The sequence below is a fragment of the Mus caroli genome, chromosome 10 (assembly GCF_900094665.2).
Source record: "Mus caroli chromosome 10, CAROLI_EIJ_v1.1, whole genome shotgun sequence".
In the NCBI taxonomy this organism is placed as follows: domain Eukaryota; kingdom Metazoa; phylum Chordata; class Mammalia; order Rodentia; family Muridae; genus Mus; species Mus caroli.
The window spans coordinates 83,533,219-83,553,693 of NC_034579.1; the positions used below are offsets into that span (position 1 = coordinate 83,533,219).

Below are 20,475 nucleotides of genomic sequence, written 5' to 3' on the forward strand. Positions count from 1 at the left end.
GAGGATAAGAGCACTGACTGCTTGTCCAAGGTCCTGAGTTCAAATACCAGCAACCACATAGTGGCTCACAATCACCCGTAATGAGATCTGATGCCCTCTTCTGGTGCATCTGAAGTCAGCTACAGTGTACTTATGTATAATAATAAATAAATCTTTAAGAAAATGTTTAAGCTAAGCCAGGCGGTGGTGGCGCACAACTTTAATCCCAGCACTTGGGAGAAGAGGCAGGCAGATTTCTGAGTTCGAGGCCAGCCTGGTCTACAAGTGAGTTCCAGGACAGCCAGGGCTATACAGAGAAACCCTGTCTCGAAAAAAAAGAAAAAAATAAAAAAAATGTTTCAGCAACTTAATGATCCTTGGGTTATCTCAATTATAAAATAAACATATGACTCACACTATGTTATAGAATGGTTTAATATTAGTGTTAGAAGTCAAGCACCTCCCTGTCAATAGATACTGTTATCGTTTTTTTGGTTTGCTTAATATTTATTTTGAGATAGGGTTTAACATAGCCCAGGCTGGCTTCAAATTTACTATATAGAAGGGTGCTCTTGAACTTGGGAACCTCCTGTCTCCACCTGCAGGAGTTCTGGAATTACAGGCCTGTGCAACCTTGCCTGGATTGTCTGGTACTGAGGACAAAACCCCAGGGCTTCATGCACCTTCTGTCAACCTGCCTAACCATCAAACTCTTTCAAATCAGGCAGATTATTCTATTGATAATCTATACTGATATATATTAAAAAGTTAATTAGGGTCAGGCAGTACTGGTGCACACCTTTAATCCCAGCACTGGTGGGGAAGAGGATGGGGCAGCTGGATCTCTGAGTTTGAGACCAGCCTGGTCTAAAGAGCTAGTTCCAGGACAGCCAGGGCTACACAGAGAAATCCTGTCTTGAAACCAAACAAACAAACAAATAAAAAAAGTAAATTAGGGTGTGGGGATGAAGCTCAGGGTGGAGTGCTCTCTTAACATTTTCAAGGGGTCTGGGTTCTGATCTCTAGCACTATAAATAAAATGAAAACCTTTCTGAATGTCTAAATTTAATTCTGACCAACATCAACACTCTGTTTTATCCAATTCAGTTAGTAAGGTGGCAAGAACTCAGGCTGAGGCAGGGTGATCACCTGCTCCAGCCCAACCTGGGATACATATCAAGGCCAGGGATGGTACCCTCAAAACCAGCAAACTGAAAACTCGACAGAACAAAAAAGTGATCAGCTCTTTTTCTGCAGTCAAGTGGCACAGCTCTTTTAAATCTTCTCTCACACAGCAACCATCATTTCTATTTTTCTCTCATCCTTTTTTTTTTTTTTAATTATATATAAGTACACTGTAGCTGTCTTCAGACACTCCAGAAGAGGGAGTCAGATCTTGTCACGGATGGTTGTGAGCCACCATGTGGTTGCTGGGATTTGAACTCCGGACCTTCGGAAGAACAGTCGGGTGCTCTTACCCACTGAGCCATCTCACCAGCCCATCTCTCATCCTTAAACTATGGTCTTTCAATCCTGTTTCTCCTCCTGTGCGACAACCCTTTCTTATTTAAACATTGTTTTGGCTTTCCTCACCAAATTTTACATGCTTTGTGATCAAGATTATTCTTGGTCTTGACTTTAGTTATTATTGAATAAGATACATCCTAAACCAGAAATTCCTATCTTAATTGTTTCCACACCCAAATCCTGAGAAAGCCTTAAACACAGGGAACGTAACACTGCATATTACTTTTCCATAATCGCTTGTCCCACCCGCTGTACTCATCTCAGTCATTGCTGTTCCACCAAGCTCCACCCCATGCTCCAAGCTAGAAACTTCAATTACTGCCAACTCTTCAATCTCTGGAATCTATGATTGATCCGGCTTCCTCATCTCTTGCCTGAAACAGTGCCACCACCTTCTCAGTGCCCTTCCTGCCTCCGTTCTCTTTTCTCCTCTGAAATGAAAGCATAATTATTAGTAAATATTCTTATAAATCAGAAATCTGGTTGGCCTCCTGTTATCTGGTTATATTGACTGCCAACTTGGCAAGATATAGAATCAGCCAGGAGACAGATTTCCATGTATGTATGTGCGGGATTATTCTAGTTTGGTTCATTGTGTCATGAAGACCTGTACTGACTTCCAGACGGAAATGATTAAGTGCTTCCTGATTCCTGACTATGGAGACCTTGTGACCACTTGCCTTCATCACCTGCCACCGTGACTTCCCCATCCTAACTACACCTTCCAACTGTGAGCCAAATATGGACACTTTCCCCCTTAAGAGAATTTTGTCAGATATTGCATACAGCAATGATAAAGGTAAGTAATGCAAAATATTGGTACCAAGAAGCAGGACTGTTCCTGTGATAATCGTAGCCATGTAATCCTAGGGCTTTGGAACTGCTTTCCAACAGGGAGGAAAGGCCGCAGCGGCAAGCAAGAAAAGCAAGAGAAGGGGCTGGTGAGATAGCTCAGTGGGTAAGAGCACCCAACTGCTCTTCCAAAGGTCCGGAGTTCAAATCCCAGCAACCACATGGTGGCTCACAACCATCCGTAATGAGATCTGACTCCCTCTTCTGGAGTGTCTGAAGACAGCTATAGTGTACTTACATATAATAAATAAGTAAATAATAAATCTTTAAAAAAGAAAAGAAAAGCAAGAGAAGAGAAGGTATTTCTGGAGGAGTGGTTTTTTAAGGACAAAAGAAGGGAGTCTGTGTGTGTTCCTAAAGCCCAATTGGACATATTAGCAGAATAATGAAGTTTGATTGTTGGAACTTGGTGTTTTGCCTCAGGAGTGAGTCAGTGGCCAAATAATGGAATAGAGCTTGGGGGACGGGGGTAGCCTTAGGAATGTAACAGGATTTGGTCAAGGAGAGAAAAAGGGGGGGGGGTTATAAGAGCAAAACCTGTCTGATCTAGCCCCTTCAATGTGGATGGTTAAAACGAATAATGGACTGGATACATTGTGCTCTATGAGATGGCCATGAGCTTATGGGGACAAGGACCAGAAGGTTAAGATTTAAAAGTGACTGCCATGTTCACAAAAGATAGTTTGTTTATATTGATTACTAACATAATGGGATCTAGACTCCCCCTAGAGACAAATCTCTTGGCATGTATGTAAAGAATTTTCTGCATTAGATTGACAGAGATCTGAAGATCCACTCTAACTGCCAGACTGAATAAAAAATAAACAGAGAAAGCAAGCTGATCATAAGCTTTCCTTGCACTCTGCTTCCTGACTAGAGATACTGTGTGACCCCTGCCTGAAGATGCTGGGACTTACTCAGCATGATAGAATGTACTTTTTCCCCCCCTTTCCAGACAGGGTTTCTCTTTACAGCTCAGGCTGTCCTGGAACTCACTCTGTAGACCAGGCTGGCCTCGAACTCAGAGATTTACCTCTGCCTCCTGAGTGCTGGCATTAATGGCCTGAGTGACCTCGCCTGGCTTGATGGATTTTTAGGCTGTGAGTTGGAACGAACCCTTTCCCAGGTTGCTTTTGTCCACTTTATTTTATTTTATTGTTGGTTTCAGGGTGGACGCTGAGGAAGCTCACTTCAGAGACAGAAGCTTACAAATGAAAGCTGTATTTTCTGAGCACTCAGGGAGGTGGTTAGTTCGAGACCTAAACCAAGCTCCTGAAGGGAGATTGTATAGCATTTTTAAAGGACAGGAACACAAAAGGGGTGCGCAGGAGCTGCAGTGCTATCCAACTGTATTTTGACATTACAGGTTAAAAAAGGGAACACCCTTGCTTGGAGACTGGACTGTATCCAGGGCTCATGGCTTCAAGGTCCTTAATTCAGCTTTTGCAGTCAGGTCTCCTCCTGGACTATGGCCTGGAATTTTAGAATGATAAGGGAACAAAGGAGTGGAAAACTGCACATAGTCAATTAGGGCATAACGGACAACTGTTGACATATTTTTATAATTTATGCACCTTGGTTTAGATAACAATAATTTCTATATTCTTTACCAGTTAACAATCAATTAATAAAGATTTTTTTAAAAATATTTTGGAGAAGTGGGATAGGTGTTCGTTCCTAGGCCTAGGAACATGGACTTGTTTGACACTACCAGCACGATGGAGAAGTTTTCCTTGAGATGGCTGGGCTCGGACAACTGTCTCCTTATAAATCGTCCTTGAAATGTTTGGACTAAGACAATTGTTTACAACAGAAGCTGTTCAGCTATAGAGAAGTCCTCAATCCCTAGGGACTGGGACCTTGAATTTAGTTTCTCCCTATGATTAAATGGAGTCTCAAAAAGAAATGACAGTATTTAGAATAAGTTTCTCTTGCTTGTATCCAACATTTACCACAGTAATGAAATAAGTAGCTGATAAATTTCCTCAGATTACTCATCATAGAAATAGCCATGGCTTGTGAATATCTGTGAAATAATATCTTATGTCTTCTTATAATATCATAGTCTTAAAAATATTATTAGCCGGGTGTCGTAGTACATGCCTTTAATCTCAGCACTTGGATGAAAAGGCAGGTGGATCTCTGTGAGTTTGAGGCCAGCCTAGTCTACACTGTGAATTCCAAGACAGTCAGGACTGTATAGAGAGAACCTGTCTCAGAATAGTTTTCATTCCATTTGTGTAATGTCCATGCACTTGTGGCTATAAAGTGCTCTTATCTGCTAAGCCAAGTCCTCAGTCATAATTTACCGTCTAGCCCATGTAACAGAAGCATGATAGTAAATGCCTAACAACCAGCTCTCTAAAGAGGAAATAAGCCTTGTTTTGTAGTGTTTAATAATTGTTATTGTATCACTAGAAAACTATTATTATGGCAGATTTCAAACCATAGGGGAGTTACCAAACTTTTGGGAAAAGGAGACAATTGATCGTTGGGAGCAAGACAAATCAAGCTTCAGCAGGAATTGTTCAATAAAAGCTCCGACTCTCTTTGCCCTCACACCTTCCACACTCGATTCCCATGCTTTCTCACAAATCATTTCAAAGACAAATGTATTTAAATGATGCGTAATTTTAAGAGCATTTAAGCGTGTCATATGAGTCTATGATGAATACATCATAGACTCAAGTTCCTGTATTAATATTATTTAACAAATCTTTGATCCATGTGCTGGTTAAGTTTTTTTGTCCATTTTGCCCAAAAGTAGAGTCACCTGGGAAGAGGGCATCTCATCTGAGGAATTCTTCCATCTGATTGGTTGGCAAGACCGTGCTCACATGTCTATGCGGCATTCACAGTTGCTGATTATGTGGGGCAGCCCAGCCCACTGTGAGCTGTTCAGTCCTGGGCCGGTGGGCCTGGGTAGGGTAAGAAAAGTTGTTGAGCAAGGGAGCAAGAGAGGAAGGGAGGAAGCAAGCGGGTAGGCAGTCTTCCTCTTCTATGGTGGTCTCTGCTTCAGATCTTGCCTCCAGGTTCCTGTGTGGAGCTCCTGCCTGGGCTTCCCTCAGTGATGGACTCTCACCAAATAAACCCTTCCCTCCTTCTAGTTGTTGTGATTAATATTTTATCATAATAACAAAGGCAAATTAGGACAATGGTCATTATGAATTTGTTATGTCAATCATGTTTTCAACCTTTTAAAAATTATAAGCCCCCCCCCTTTTCTGGTCCTATGGATCAAACCTCAGAAGCTTATGGCGTTTCTAGGCAAGTGCCCTACTACTGAAATTAAAATTTACAGTTTGCAAATTAAATGTCAATCCCTAAGCAGGCAAATTCATTTGAAAGCACGACTACATTTTTACTACTTTGAGGTATTGTGCATTTTCTCTGTCAGAGAAGAGCAAGTGTGAAACTATTATCACTAATTTTCCACATCGAGACTGTAACTATAATTAGTGCGGTGGCCTCTTTAACAGTTGCTATTTTGCAAAGGAACTTTTTATGATGTTGTTCTATTGGCAACATAAGATCACCAACCACCTAGAGCCCTAAACTTTCTTTTCTGCCTTCTGAATTACCAAGAGCTTCCATCCTGTTGTGTCCGGCACTTTTCTGGATACTTTAGCTTTATTAGCTTGAGTGGTTCTTACATCATTGTGAAGGTTTATGGGCTCTGAAAGGCTCAGTTCTTTTCCTTTCCCGTCGTTGTATAAAATTCTGCCAAGCTGTCTTTCTAACCCATGTCTTGGATTTCAAAGTCAGTTATTTGTTTAAGCAACTTGAAGTGGCTTGTTTGTTCTTGAAATAATACCTCTGAATGGCAAGTCGAAAAAAAATAAAAACAAACAAACAAAAAAAACAATGATTGTTCCTAGGTATGATCGAGGAGAAGGTTTTATTGTAGCTAGGAGGAAGGAAACAGCCAGAGGCATCTGGAAGGTTCCAGAGTGAACCGGGCAAATCTAGCCAGTAGACTGAACCAGGCTTGGGGGGGGGGGGGGGTTGGGGAGAAGGAGACAGGAGAGTCAAACAGACCAAGAAAGAGTGAGGAGCCAGCCAAAAGAACCAAGAGCGAAAATGGCTAAGGTTATATAGGGATCAGGCTGGGGGAAGGGAAGGCAAGCCCAGCCCCTGGGCAGGAGAGTAGGGGGCGGGGCTGAGAAGTGCTGGACCCCTGGTACATCCTCCTCTGAATGAATCTGTTCTCTGTGTTCTCCCAACTCTTTGCTTCCTTCCAAAAGAACCGATAACGAATAGTAACACCATCGTCTAGAAAGTTTTCTACACACTTGGCACTTTGTTAAAAGATGTGCAGAATCTCATTTAGCCCTCACAAATTACAGAAGTTAGATACGATTATCTTCTATGGGTAAGCCTTTTAAAAAAACAAATCTTGCCCAAGTTTACACTACAAAAAGTTCCTAAGGCAACATTTGAGCTTGAGTTAAGAGACAGAACCCAGAGTCTTGGTCACTACATTCACGTTAGGTTGCTTACTCTTAGGGGGCAGGGAACAACTTTGTTGTTGTTTAGGAAAACCTAGATTTTATTTATTTATTTATTTATTTATTTATTTATTTATTTATTTATTTATCTTAATATCCAAAACGTGTTTATTTGGGTGGTTTTCCACTTATCTTAGGATCCCCGCCCCAGGGTTTCTCTGTATAGCCCTGGCTGTCCTGGAACTCACTTTGTAGACCAGGCTGGCCTCGAACTCAGAAATCCTCTGCCTCTGCCTCCCAAGTGCTGGGATTAAAGGTGTGCGCCACCACTGCCTGACCATGAGATGCTTTTTATCCTGCTTGTTCTGGAAAGAACGTGTCCTTCAGTCGACCTTGTTTCTCTTCCTAGAGGCTAGCAGAGGATAGAGCAGCCAAAACAGAAAAGGGGCCCTTATTAATGGGGGCTAAGTGACTTTACAGCAACCTGAGCTGGGCCTCTGCAGCAGGCACCACCTGCTTAGCATTTCCCCCTCTCCTTTCTGAAGAGGGATAGAGGCATTCCTTTAAAAAGGTGTATTCTTGTAGGGAGGTTGTCACTATCAGAAAGCTACAGATATTTTTAAAGACCTTGTTTTATAGTATATGATTAAATGTTAACATGAATAGTCAACCCACACGTTATTTTTTTTTTTTCCATTCTCAAGGGCGGGCCTTTCTTTCTCTCTCCCTTCCTTCCTCCCCTCACCACTCTGGTTCTCGATCTTTTCATCTCTGCCTTTTCCTCTTATTCTTCACTCTCCCTCTCATTGACCTCAAAGGCCTCTCAGATGGTCCTTCTACTTCCACTTGATGAGCTATGACTCCAGGCATGTGGCGCTGTCTTAATTACATACGAGTTCATCAAAACAGGCTAGATTGTTCGATTATGCATAAACTACCCTCTAAACCCATGTACCTTTCTGATGCATCCCCCAGGAGGGAGTGCAACTTCTTTTCCTTTTGTAGACATAACTCTGTGGTCACTTTCCTCTCTTAAAAACACCCGTTGTGGCTGGGTGAAAAAGGAGGAACAGAATGTAAGTTTTTCCTATTTCAGCAATTTCCTTTTTTTTTTTTTTAAATACAGAAAATTTCAAGTGACATTTACATATGCATTTATTTAGACACAACAACCAAGCCAAGTAGATAAGCTGACAGGATTACCATATAATTCTTCTATTGTTTTTGATATCATAGGTGTATTTTTATAACTTCCTAGTTTATTTTAATTTTTTCCTAGCCTATTTTGAAAACAATCCTTTCTGATATATACCCATATTTGGATTAGCCCAAGGTGCAGGAACTACCTATATTTGCTTATAACATATTTTCTTTCTTTCCTTTCTCTTTCTTTCTTTCTTTTTTTCTTTCTTTCTTTCTTTCTTTCTTTCTTTCTTTCTTTCTTTCTTTCTTTCTTTCTTTCTTCCTTTCCTCCTCTTTCTTTCTTTCTTTCTTTCTTTCTTTCTTTCTTTCTTTCTTTCTTTCTTTCTTTCTTTCGTCCTCTCTCTCTTTGAGACATGGTTTATCTGTATGGCCCTGGCTACCTTGGAATTCGCTCTGGAGTCCAGACTTGCCTCAAACTCAGAGCTCTGCTTTCCTCTGCCTCCATAGTACTGGGATTAAAGACACACACAACCACTGCTTGGCTCATTTTAAACTTTAAAATTAAGTTTGCATACCATAGCCAAGATTTGACATGTGGGTTATATGTCCATACAAATTAGTATATCTCAATTAACCAGTAAATAAATGGTATATAAGTGTCCATTTGGATATATGGTTTTATAATCAAAGGGCTCAAAAAAGTTAAAAATGCTAAAGATTAATTGCACCAATTTTTCCCTAACTTTTGCATACACTCGTGTGTACTGAGTACATATAAACTAAAAATTTTTAAAAATTTACTTTTATGTGTGTCATGGTTTGTATATTAGGGAGTAGCACCATTTGGAGGTATGGCCTTGTTGGAATAGGTGTGTCACTGTGGGTGTGGGCTTAAAACCCTCACCCTAGTTGCCTAGGAAGTCAGTCTTCCACTAGCCGACTTTGGATGAAGAGGTAGAACTCTCAGCTCTGCCTGCGCCATGACAGCCTGGATGCTGCCATGCTCCCACCTTGATGATAATGGACTGAACCTCTGAACCTGTAAGCCAGCCCCAATTAAATGTTGTGTTTTATAAGACTTGCCTTGGTCATGGTGTCTGTTCACAGCAGTAAAACCCTAACTAGGACAATGTGTATTGGTGTTTGGCCTGCATGTATGTCTGTGTGAGGGTGTCAGATCTTGGAGTTACAAACAGGTATGAGTCACCATGTGGATGCTGGGATTTGAACCCACTTCCTCTAGAAGAACAGCCAGTGCTCTTAACCACTGAGCCATCTCTCCAGCCCCTACGCTAAAATGATGAAGGCAGGGAGCTGCTATGTCAGAGTTATTATGACCCTGTAGGAAGTCCAGGGCAGAAGAAAGGTGTCTGTGGGCGTTGGCAGTTTGAAGTACACTAGACTATCCAGTCTGTACTGTGCTCAGAGGCTGCCCGAGCCTCAAGAACTTCCTTGTGTGCTGTTGCTCTATGTTTGTTTGTCCTAATAGTTCATAATCAGGGCAAAGCGGGAGGTTTGGCTAGCCTTTCTTTGCCCCTCCCCACACCCTATCTTTGGTTTGTCAATCAAATGTTACTTTTAACATTTATTCCTCTGCAAATACAGCTGATTTCCACCTAGTTATTTCTAAGAGAAGAAACTTCAGGTCAACTGAAGAAAGGGGTTGGGCCCGGGGATAAGGGATGTTATCTTACTGAATCAGAGACTTGGGATAAGGGATGTTATCTTACTGAAGCTCAGAGATGGAGAGGAGCAGGGTTCTGGGCAGAGACTGGGAATGAGTCACCGGGCCAGGGACAAGACCTGGCTGGCTGCAGGCGGCCTTCGCTAGTCTAGTAAGGCTCTGAAATACAACCCATCTCTGTCATGCTAGCTTCCAAGTAGGAGTCAGTCCCAAGACAGGCATTTTTATGAGTTGTTATGGATCCTATGTCCAAGTAATAAAATCTTGGCTTTGTAGTTATTTTTATTTTTTATTTTTTCAAGAGAAGGTGTTGCTAAGTAGATCATGATGACCTCAAACTTGTAGCACTCCTCCTGCCTCTGTTCCCGAAGGACTGACATTACAGACCCATGTGTCACTACACCCAGCTTGATTCCCTTCAAACAGCTCAGATTGCTTTCATCCTTACACAGTATTTGTGTTAGCAAATTCTTGTTATCCTGGCATGTTAGCATTGTTAACTCTAATGCTGGTTCTTCCCACCTCAAATGGCTAAACTGTCTCTCTCTCCCAACTGTTTATGAAACATTTTAGTGATTTATATCTTTTCCAAAACTTGCTTCTACAACAGGTGGCCAGACAATATGGCCCAGACACACCAACAGTACCTAATAGAGCCCCTACCAAACCATCTCTAAGGGCAGACACTATATTTTAAAGATGATTAAAAGTGAGGTTAACTGGCTGAGAGAGCTGGCTTAACAGACAATACACTTGCCATTATTCAATCATCAGGACTTGAACTTGAGTCTCCAGAATTCACATGAAGCCAGAAGTCTGTAATCCCAGCACTCTTTAGGCAATATGGAAGAGGCAACAAGAGACCAACAAGAGGATCCTAGGAACCGGGTAACCTGGAGTACACAAGTAGCTGTTGAGGAAGAGATAGAAGAAAGTGAGGCACTACACCCAGGGCTGTTCTCTGACGTCCCCTTGTGTGAACAAAGTCACATTCATACATAGAGTGAAACTAAAGGTGAAAACAATCTTTCCAAGTTAACATAGCTAGAAAATATTAGAACCAGGACTTCATTTTGGACATTCCATTTCAAAATTTCTACTAAGTGTGTCTGTGTGTCCAGAGGATAACTTTCAAGCTAGAAAATATTAGAACCAGGACTTCATTTTGGACATTCCATTTCAAAATTTCTACTAAGTGTGTCTGTGTGTCCAGAGGATAACTTTCAAGGACAGTTCTTTCCTTCATGGTGGTTTGGTCATCAAGATCAGATCACCAAGCTTGTTTGACAAGTACTCTTGCTGGCTGAGAGCCATCTCACTGGCTCTGGACTTTCTAACTTCTAAGTCTTTAGGTATATTCGGTTAAATATGACATGCTGTCAATTTTACTTCCTTTAAGGTTAGACCAACGAATGGAAATATTAAATTACAGCCGTTAGTCTAAGGGAAGGATCTCGGCAAAAGAAACTGAGATAAAAAGCTGAAATGGCCAAAAGAATAACATAAACAGAGCTATTTGTAGAGCAGAAAGTTGAGTTCGGAGGAAATGAAGAAGCAAGACTAGGATGTCAGCGAGAGAGGCACAGACAAGATGAAGGGGAGATGAAGAAAGGATGAAAGCCCAAGTACCAACTAGGAAAGGGCAGCGGAGGACCTAGTGGGAGTCCGAAGTAGGCAGGGCTGAAGATTCCCGGAACTCCCACAGGTCCCGCCCATCTCGAGTTCGCTCCGCCCCCCGACTCCTCTCCCCGCCCCCGGTCTCTTAGGTGATGCTGCAGCCAAGATGGCGCTGGCGGCGGCCGCGGCGGCCTGAGCGTCATGCTTCGGGCTCTCGGCGGCGGCTGCGGCGGCTGTGGCCTCGGCCAGGCCCTCGAGTCTCTTCTGAGAGTGATCTCTCCGGCGCTTCTCCTCCGGCCCGGTGAGGCGGAAGCGAAAGGACACTGCCGCGAAGTGAGGAGGCTGTGAGGAGCGGCGAGAGAGCGGCGCTCCAGCCCGGCGGGCACCATGGCTGGGATCATCAAGAAACAGATCCTGAAGCACCTCTCCAGGTCAGCGAGCGCGCGGGGCTGGTCCCGTCCGCTGGCCGCCGGTTCTCGGGTCCAGGTCGCAGGTTCGGGCTCTGCCGGTGCGGCTGGCGCCCCCGACCGGCCTCTGGAGTCACGCGGAGGGCGGCGGGGCTCGGCGGGCCGGGGTCTCCTCCTCCGCCGGGGGCCGCTCCTGCGCCGAGCCTGGTGACGTCCCCGGCGTCACTCAGGTGCTGGGTGGATGGGGTTGGGCTGGGACCCGGTCGGGCTCGGAAGCTCCCGGGGCTCGGAGCCGAGCGGCTCCGTTAGCCGAGGACTGGGGTGTGTATGTGTGTGCCAGTGAAACGTTAACCTTGGGATTGTTCTCGGTGCCCCCTACCTGGCGTCCCCGCTCCGCTGCACGGGAGGGTGTGCTTGTTTGCACAGTTCGGATTTGTTTTAGGGGAAATGAAGCAGGAGTTCCCCGCTTCGGCCAGTTCTCCGTGGAAGTCGTTTTCAGTCCCGCATCGTTCGTTCTTGCTGGAGAGTTTTCCGATTTTGCTTCCGCGACCCTTGAGTTCAGGGAGTTAACGTCTCTGGTGTTTAAACCCCAGACGTGTCACTCTTTCCATTTCATAACACAGTTTTAGTCAGAAACATGACTCAGTAAACTGGCAGTTTGTTACTGCTCTTGGCTTCTCCATATTTGTCTCAAGACACAGGCTAAATGTAGGACCCTGTTCCAAGTTGGTGACAGGGAATTAAAAGCTCTTGGTTAGGATCTCTCTCTCTCCTCTGTTATTTGTAAGTTAATGAATGCTTTTAACTGATTAAAGGAACGTCCTCAGGTTTAATGATAGACTTGTATAGTAAACATGTCTTCATTTTCTGGATGTGTGTGTGTGTGTGTGTGTAATACATACATATATATATTACAGTTGAGAACATATTGAACAAAATCAATACTATGATTCAGCAGATATTTTCCTGACATTATATCTTTATATTGAATAAAATTTAATACACACAGTATGTATACATAAAGTGTCAAGCTACAGAAAAGTTTGTGACCATGTGTTTGGTTCTTAATATCACTAATTAGAGAGAGAGAGAGTGAGTGTGTGTGTGTGTGTGTGTATTTAAACAGGTTAAGTAGCTCAGGCTGTCCTGAAAATAAATCCCAGGCTACCCTCAAGTTCAGTGTCATCCTGCTTCACCTTCCTGAGTGCTGAGATTACAGGTCTGTGCTACCATGCTTTGTTGGGATTTTTTTTTTAATTATATAGATAGTGCAATACTGAGTCATCTTATTTTGAATAATGTTTATTACTTAGGGTGAGTCTGACTCATGAGATACACTTCGCCCTTGCCTATTTCTAGAGCCATAAGAAAATTCAGATCCATAGACAGTGATTTTATTGCCCATTCCTCTCCCAGGGATAATGATACTGTACCACTCTGTATGCCCAAAAGAAAATCTAATTCAGTCGATAAGTGCCTTAGGGCATTATCCTTTAATTCTCTTGTATAAGTCCATTTGGGAAGACCTCCTAAGAGCAGGCGTGTAATGGCTTACTCTGCCACATAGATAACTCCCACATACTTAGAGTTAAGCCCTTAGGATTACATTATAATCTTCCTGATTTCTTACACCTGTGTGGTAAATAGTAATGAGCATCTCTTTTTACATCAGAAAGTTTCTAAAACATTAGCATTTTCTTTCTTCTTAAATGGAGAAACCATTTGTAGTTTATTTTTTTAAAAAAGATTATTATATTTTTTATTTATTTACTGTATGCATCCAAGTGTGCACATATGTGCCTGGTCCAGCCTATGTATGGAATGTCTGAGGATAACTGGTGCTTACCTACCACACCATGTGTGTTCTGGAGTTGGAACTCAGTTTCCCAGGCTGGGTTAGAGTGCTGGCCTAGCATGAAAGCTGCCCTGAGTTCAGTGCCTAACACCCTATATACCTTATAAAGCGGGTGTGGTGACAGATTCCTGTAGTCTCAGCGCTTGGGAGGTGGAAGCTGTCAGATCTAGATTGTCCTTGGCAGTAGAGCCTGAGGCCAGCCTGGAATGGTGGAATCCTCTGGGGGAGGACGTTGGAACCTGTACCATCAGAGAGAGGAAACATTAGGAAAATGCCCAAGTTCTTCCAGGCTCTCCTGCAGGGACTCTTCCAGGAAGAAGTCTGTCTAGAAAAATAGAATGGTCACACTGAGTGAAAGTTGAGATTTTAAGATTGAAACTGGCAGTTCTGGAGGCTGGGCAGGGCTTTGGACGTTGGCATATTGGACCAGTGAGGAGGAGGCACTGTTTTATAAGAGACTGACACATGCTTTATGCTTTAAGTAAGTGCTGCTTGGTCATCTTATAAGAAACATCTCTGTTTCTTGCCTAATGTTTGTTTCCTTAGTGCCTTTTGCTTTAATGAGAAGTTTGTAGACTTGACTGATCTGAACCAACTATGGGGTGTGTGAAGAGAGACAGGAAGAGGTTAGAAGTGTTATATTTTAGGGGAAATGAAACCTGAAAAGCCTTTGAAAGAAATTACCCAGATTTTTTTTTAGGTCAGCACAGGGTATGTGTTGAAGGTGGTTACAGGGGAACCCCCCCTCCCTTCCTGCCTTTAAAACATTCATATATAAGAAAGGAAGATGGAGCAGGAACTACCTGTCATTTCACCATTACACCTTTTTATCTGTTGCTCTGTGTTTTTCTGTACACATGTGTGTAGGTGTATGTGCAGGGGAAATGTAGTTGAAGTTGTTGAAGATCTGACCACACACCTGAGATAGGCGGAAGATAGGCAGGGACAAAAGGTACACATTTAATTAAGCTGGGACCTGCAAAGCGATATGAAAGATCCAAGCACAAATGCTTGCCTCCCATCACTTAGCCTCAGGACATAGTATATGATACACAGGTTTTTCTGCAGATTAGGAGTTCACTTGGTAGACTGTACCTTACGGGGTGGAGTCTCTGTCCTGTTTGAAGCAATGGTTGTCAACCACTGGAACTTTGTTCTTTTGGGGACACGTGGCAATGGTTTTGATTATTGTGACTTGGAAGGTTGTCACCTGGTAAAGGCTGGGGATTCTGCCCAACACTATCATGCACACCCAGCACAGACCTCTAATATGAAATCCCATCTGGCCCAGATGTCAGCAGCCGAAAGGCTGAGGAACTGGTTTCAAACATGTAGATGTGTATCAAATGATGGAGCTCGATAGCTTTGCTGGCTATGGTTATTTTGTCTGCAGGCAACAGAAATGTGTCAACGTAAGTAAAAAAGGGAAATATAGTTGAAGCTGTTGGGTGGGTCACAGATTCAGAGGAAGATCTGACCACACACCCTGAGACAGGCGGAAGACAGGCAGACTCTTTGAATTTCCCTGGGCCTTCATCTTAGAGCAAGGCCTGTCAATTTCAGATAGTAGACCAGACAGTTCTTTGCTGTAGAGGATTCCTCTGTGTAGTGTGGGGTGTTTAGTATTTCTAGGAATTTCCAAAAATTCCCTAGGGGATAAAACTGCAGCTGATTGCAACTTTGGAGTTAGGACTCTTACTCTCTGATCTTTCCTGCCAAGTTTTAAATTCTTGGGAGAGAAAAATTTTATGGCCCAGTTCTAGCTATTCATAGATTAGTTTGTCGTGGCAAAGAGTGGAAGGATGTCTTAGTTACCTTTCTATTGCTGTGAAGAGACATGACAGCCGAAGCAGTTTATAAAAGAAATCATTTAGCCGGGGGCTTACATTTCTATAGGATGAGTCTGTGGCTGTCAAGTCAGGGAGCATGACAGTAGGCAGTCAGACAGAACACTGGAGCTTAAGTACGAGGCAAGGAAAGAAAGCCAACTGGGAATAACATGGACTTTTGAAACCCCGAAGCCCGCCCCACCCATCCCCAGTGACTCACCTCTTCAGTAAGGCCACACTTCCTAATCCTTCCCAAATAGTTCCACCAAGTGACGATCAAGCATTGGGAGTGTTCACATTCCAACCATCATAGACGGCAAAGATCTGGTTATGGAGAGAATTATTTTGAATTGAGATTGCTGCTCATGTTGGTGTCAATAATAGGCTTAGCTAAATTAGATTTTCATGGGCTTCGTTTGCTGTGTAAAGGAAACTGACCTTCATACCTGGGTCGTGGCTGACTACTAATGAGTAATTCCAGCTAACAGAGGCTATAGTTAGTATAGAAGTCTTGTTTGTGGAGTCTGGATCCAGGAACAATATCTAAAGGCTAAATATAGCATCCGCAAATGGACTTGGAGTAACTTACGTACTGGAAGGATGCTGTATCCTTCAGAAGCTAGTATCTGTTTGTTGCTCTGTGTTTGGAGAACCAGATTTGAAAAGGTTCTGGGTCCAGGGCAGCTCCAAGGATGGAGGTAGGAGAGACAACCTGAATGTCTGAGTGTGAGTTGTTTTTTAAACTAAGGGGAAAGGACAGTTTGAAAGGGTGAGTGCAGGCTGAGGAGTTGGCTTGTGGGTGAGGTGCCTGCTGCACCACCATGAGGACCCTCTTTCAGATCCCTACCACCCACATAGAACCCGGTGCAGCAGCTTATGTCTTTAATTCCAGGGCTGCGAAGGCTAGGAGGTTTCCTGGAGCTGGCCTGCCAGTCTAGCTGAATCGGTGAGTTCTGTGTTCAGTGAGACAGTCTATCCCAAAGGAAAAAAGGAGAGCGAAGAGGATATCAGCTGTTAATGTCTGGCCTCCACATCTGTGTGCATAAATGTGTATCCGTCACTTTCTTAAGTAACTAGATCTCTATTCAAAGACCAAGTTTTCACATGCTTTTTTGTTGTTTTTGTTTTGTTTTGAGTCAAGGTCTTGCTGTTTAGCAAAGCTTTGCTTGGAACTAATATTTCTTAAGTATTCACTGTGTGTGGGATACAAGCATGCTGTGGTGTGCATTGGGAAAGGCAGAGGATAACTTGCGGGAGTTGGATTGCTTCCTTCCATGTAGGTCCTGGGAACGGAACTCAGATCATGGGTATGGTGGCAGGCATTCTTACTCACTGGGCCATCTCATCAGCCCTTGTCTGGGACTCTTGATCTTCCTGCCTCCAGCTTCCAAGTGCTATAAATTCAGGCTTGAGCCTGGACCTCAGGCCCACATTTTGTAATAAAGCTTGACATTTTGTAGGGATGTGTACATTTCAGATTATGAGCGTGTGCACACAGACACACACACACACACAGACACACACACACACACACTACATATTGATCATTACAGATGCAAGGATGATTTTAGTTGATCCTGTTCTGTTCTAGGAAGCATAAATAGGGGTTTTAGCTTATTTCTAAACTACATTGCTGTATGAAATTTGTGAGTTGGTTTACTTAGACTAGGCAACTGAGAGAAAACTTGGTTACTTTTTAGATTACAAATGAATTTACTTTTATAAGATTTGAGATTATTTAAAAGTAATTTTGCTTTTTCATTTTAATATAATCCCTAGTAATACATGTATGTTGACATTAGCTGTACTAGGTTTTTTTGTTTTTTTTTTTTAACAAATAAGTTACTGGATGCCTGCTTTGTACTACTGAGAACATAGCAATGAGAAAAAGTGATAGAAGCCCCCACACTCATGGTGTTACATTTTAATCAGAGGATAAAGGTAATTAATAAATAGTAAACAGTCAAACATGTAACAGGGTGTTAAATGCACTTTAAAAAGTAACAGAAAGGGGGTAGGAAGATAGGAATGGGGTTCGTAGTTAGTCCCCATTGTTGGCGGTCAGGAATGTTCAACTGGAATGTATTTCACAAGACCTGAAAGGGGTGGTGGGAGCCAACGCAAACAGTTCTGATGGTGGTAGCTTGCTTGTTATTTTGAAATATGTTGAGGCCTCCAGTGAGGTGAAATAGAGTGGAGCAGGAAAGAAAACACAGGCCACGCTGGGGAGAGTGCACCTCAGTGGTGAGGGGCTTGTTTGGCCTGCTTGAAACCCTGGGTTTGATCCCCACCTGACAACAAAAACATCCAGATCGTGTTAAAGTACAAAGAAAAGTCCTTCGGGGGCTGGAGAGATGGCTCAGTGGTTAAGAGCACTGACTGCTCTTCCAGAGGCCCTGAGTTCAGTTCTCAGCAACCACATGGTGGATCACTACCATCTGTAATGGGATCTGATGCCCTCTTCTGTGTGTCTGAAGACAGCTACAGTGTACTTACATATAATAACAAATAAATCTTTGGGCCAGAGTGAGCAGGGCTGGAGTGAGCGAGCGGGGCCGCAGTGAGCAGAGGTCCTGAGATCAAGTCCCAGCAACCACATGATGGCTCACAACCATCTGTACAGCTACAGTGTATTCATATATACCTAAAATAAATAAATCTTTTTTTTTTTTAAAGATCTTTGGGGACAAAGGATGTGGGTTCTCCAACTTCAGATCTTGAGTGCTTGACTAGGGCCCTGAGGGCTACCTAGGGTGCCACATTTGAGATGGGGAGACCTGGCAGGACATGTCTACAGTCCTAGTGTGTGTCATATAGAGAAGGGAACTCAGGGAGTTCAAGGTCATTCCTTGCTACTTTGTAAGTTAGAGGCCAGCACAGGCATTGTAGAAGATAGGGTCTCTTGTAGCCTTCCTCTACAACCTGTTACCCACCAGGAATTTCTGTCCTTCCTGTGGGTCCTGGGGACCAAACCTAGGTCCTCTGGAAGAGCAGCAGATGCTCTTAACCACTGAGCCATCTCTTCAGCCCCTAGTTTCAGGCTTTATTTCTGTATTTACTGGGACCAACTTTCCTCATATCCAGTATCAATGTGGAAACTGGTAGTGACTGGCTTTTACACTGAAGCGAGGTTGGAAAAAATCACTAGAGTTTTGTTTTTTGTTTTTTTTTAAGCAAAGGATCACTGTCAGCTGTGTGAGCAACAGGACAGAGAAGAGGTGAAAGGCAGTGGAGACAGCTAACTATGCAGGTGAATGAAAATGTTACCAGGGTAGACAGATGCCGTGGAGTTGCGGAGGGTCAGTCTCTAGGTGTACCTGGAAGGCAGAGCCCCACTGACTGTCAGACAAGATATGGATTAAGAGTTGCCTTAATCACAAAGGAACTCACACAATATGTANTCACTGATAAGTGGATATTAGCCCAAAAACTTTGGATACCCAAGATATAAGATACAATTTGTTAAACGCATGAAACTCAAGAAGAACGAAGACCAAACTGTGCCCCTTCTTGGAATTGGGAACAAAACACTCATGGAAAGAGTTACAGAGATAAAGTTTCGAGCTGTGATGAAAGGATGGACCATCTAGAGACTGCCATATCCAGGGATCCATCCCATAATCAGCTTCCAAACGCTGACACCATTGCATACACTAGCAAGATTTTGCTGAAAGGACCCAGATATAGATGTCTCTTGTGAGACTATGCCAGGGCCTAGCAAACACAGAAGTGGATGCTCACAGTCAGCTATTGAATGGATCACAGGGCCCCCAATGGAGGAGCTAGATAAAGTATCCAAGGAACTAAAGGGAACTGCAACCCTATAGTTGGAACAACATTATGAACTAACCAGTACCCGAGAGCTCTTGACTCTAGCTGCATATGTATCAAAAGATGGCCTAGTATGTCATCACTGGAAAGAGAGGCCCATTGGACAGGCAAACTTTATATGCCCCAGTACAGGGGAAAGCCAGGGCCAAGGTATGGGAGTGGGTGGGTAGGGGAGTGGGGGGGAGTGTATTGGGAACTTTTTGGATAGCATTGGAAATGTAAATGAGGAAAATACCTAATAAAAAAGATTAATTAAAAAAAAAAAGAGTGGTAATGGAGGCCACTGACAAGATGGGATTGCCATGAACTGCATTGGAGGTGGCTGCTGGGGGAGCAGGCTGTCAGAGACCGGAAGTTTGGTTTTGAATGGTAATTTGTATCTGTTCATTATGAAGTAGAAATGCCCTCCCTTCTTAAATTTGTGACCTGATTTAGAGCATGCAACCATTTAGTCTGGCAGTAACAATGAAAGTGGCTTTTTGTTGTTGAGGCCATCCAATTGGTTCATGATCCTCCTTCTCTCAATACTTCACTTTTCTCCTACTTCTTTTTGTTTGTTTTGCTTTGTTTTTCTAAAATTTATTCATTATTAGTTTACGTTTCAAATGTTATCCCTCTTCCTAATCTCTCCCCTCCATGAACCTCCCACTTGCTCCCCCTCCCCATTGCCTCTAAGAGGGTGCTCCCCCACCTACCTACCCACTCCTGCCTCACCACTCTAGCATCCTCCTTCTCTAGGGTACCAAGCCTCCAAAGGTCCAAGGGCCTCCCCTCCCAGCGATGCCAGATAAGAGAGTCCTCTGCTACTAATGTAGCAGGAGCCATGGGTCCCTCCATGTGTACTCTCTGGTTTGTGGTTTAGTCCCTGGGAGCTCTGAGGGGTTTGGTTAGATGATACTGTTCTTCCCAAGGGGTTGCAATCTCCCTCAGCTCCTTCAGCTCTTCCCCTGACTCTTCCATTGAGGTCCCCAGGCTCAGTCCAATGGTTGCTGTGAGTATCTGGATTTGTCTTAGGCAGGTGTTGGCAGAACCTCTGAGAGGACAGCCATAGTAGGCTCCTGTCTGCAAGCACGTCTTGGCATCAGGAGTAGTGTCAGGATTTAGTGTCTGTGGATGGAATGGATCCCACGGTGGGGTGGTCTCTGGATGGCCTTTCCTTCTGTCTCTGCTCCATTTTTGTTCCTTCATTTCCTTTAGACAGAGAAAATTCTGGGTTAAAAATTTTGAGATCAGTGGGTGGCCACATCCCTCTACTGGGGACCATGTCTGTCTATTGGAGGCAATCTCTTCAGGTTCTATCTCC

The 20,475-nt window shown here is 43.4% G+C and overlaps 1 protein-coding gene and 1 long non-coding RNA gene across 4 annotated transcripts in view; one reads left to right on the forward strand and one right to left on the reverse strand.

The window, feature by feature from the left end:
- Nucleotides 1-3,563: 3,563 nt before the first annotated feature.
- LOC115032134 lies at nucleotides 3,564-7,849 on the reverse strand. The gene is made up of 4 exons (XR_003837769.1): nucleotides 7,762-7,849; nucleotides 7,055-7,218; nucleotides 5,132-5,276; nucleotides 3,564-3,831 (listed from the first exon to the last, which is right to left on the reverse strand). It is a non-coding gene; the product is annotated as an uncharacterized LOC115032134 (long non-coding RNA).
- Nucleotides 7,850-11,385: 3,536 nt separating this feature from the next.
- Nucleotides 11,386-20,475, forward strand: part of Uhrf1bp1l (UHRF1 binding protein 1 like) — a 76,470-nt gene continuing 67,380 nt past the window's right edge. For 2 of the 3 annotated variants that reach the window (XM_029482446.1, XM_029482445.1), the window contains exon 1: nucleotides 11,426-11,681. Coding sequence is in view for 1 of the 3 variants with exons in the window: in XM_021173952.2 (XP_021029611.1) it covers nucleotides 11,638-11,681 (44 nt within the window). In the remaining 2 variants the exon portion in view is untranslated. Of the gene's footprint in view, nucleotides 11,682-20,475 lie in introns of all 3 variants that reach the window. The other variant, XM_021173952.2, reaches the window with a different exon arrangement.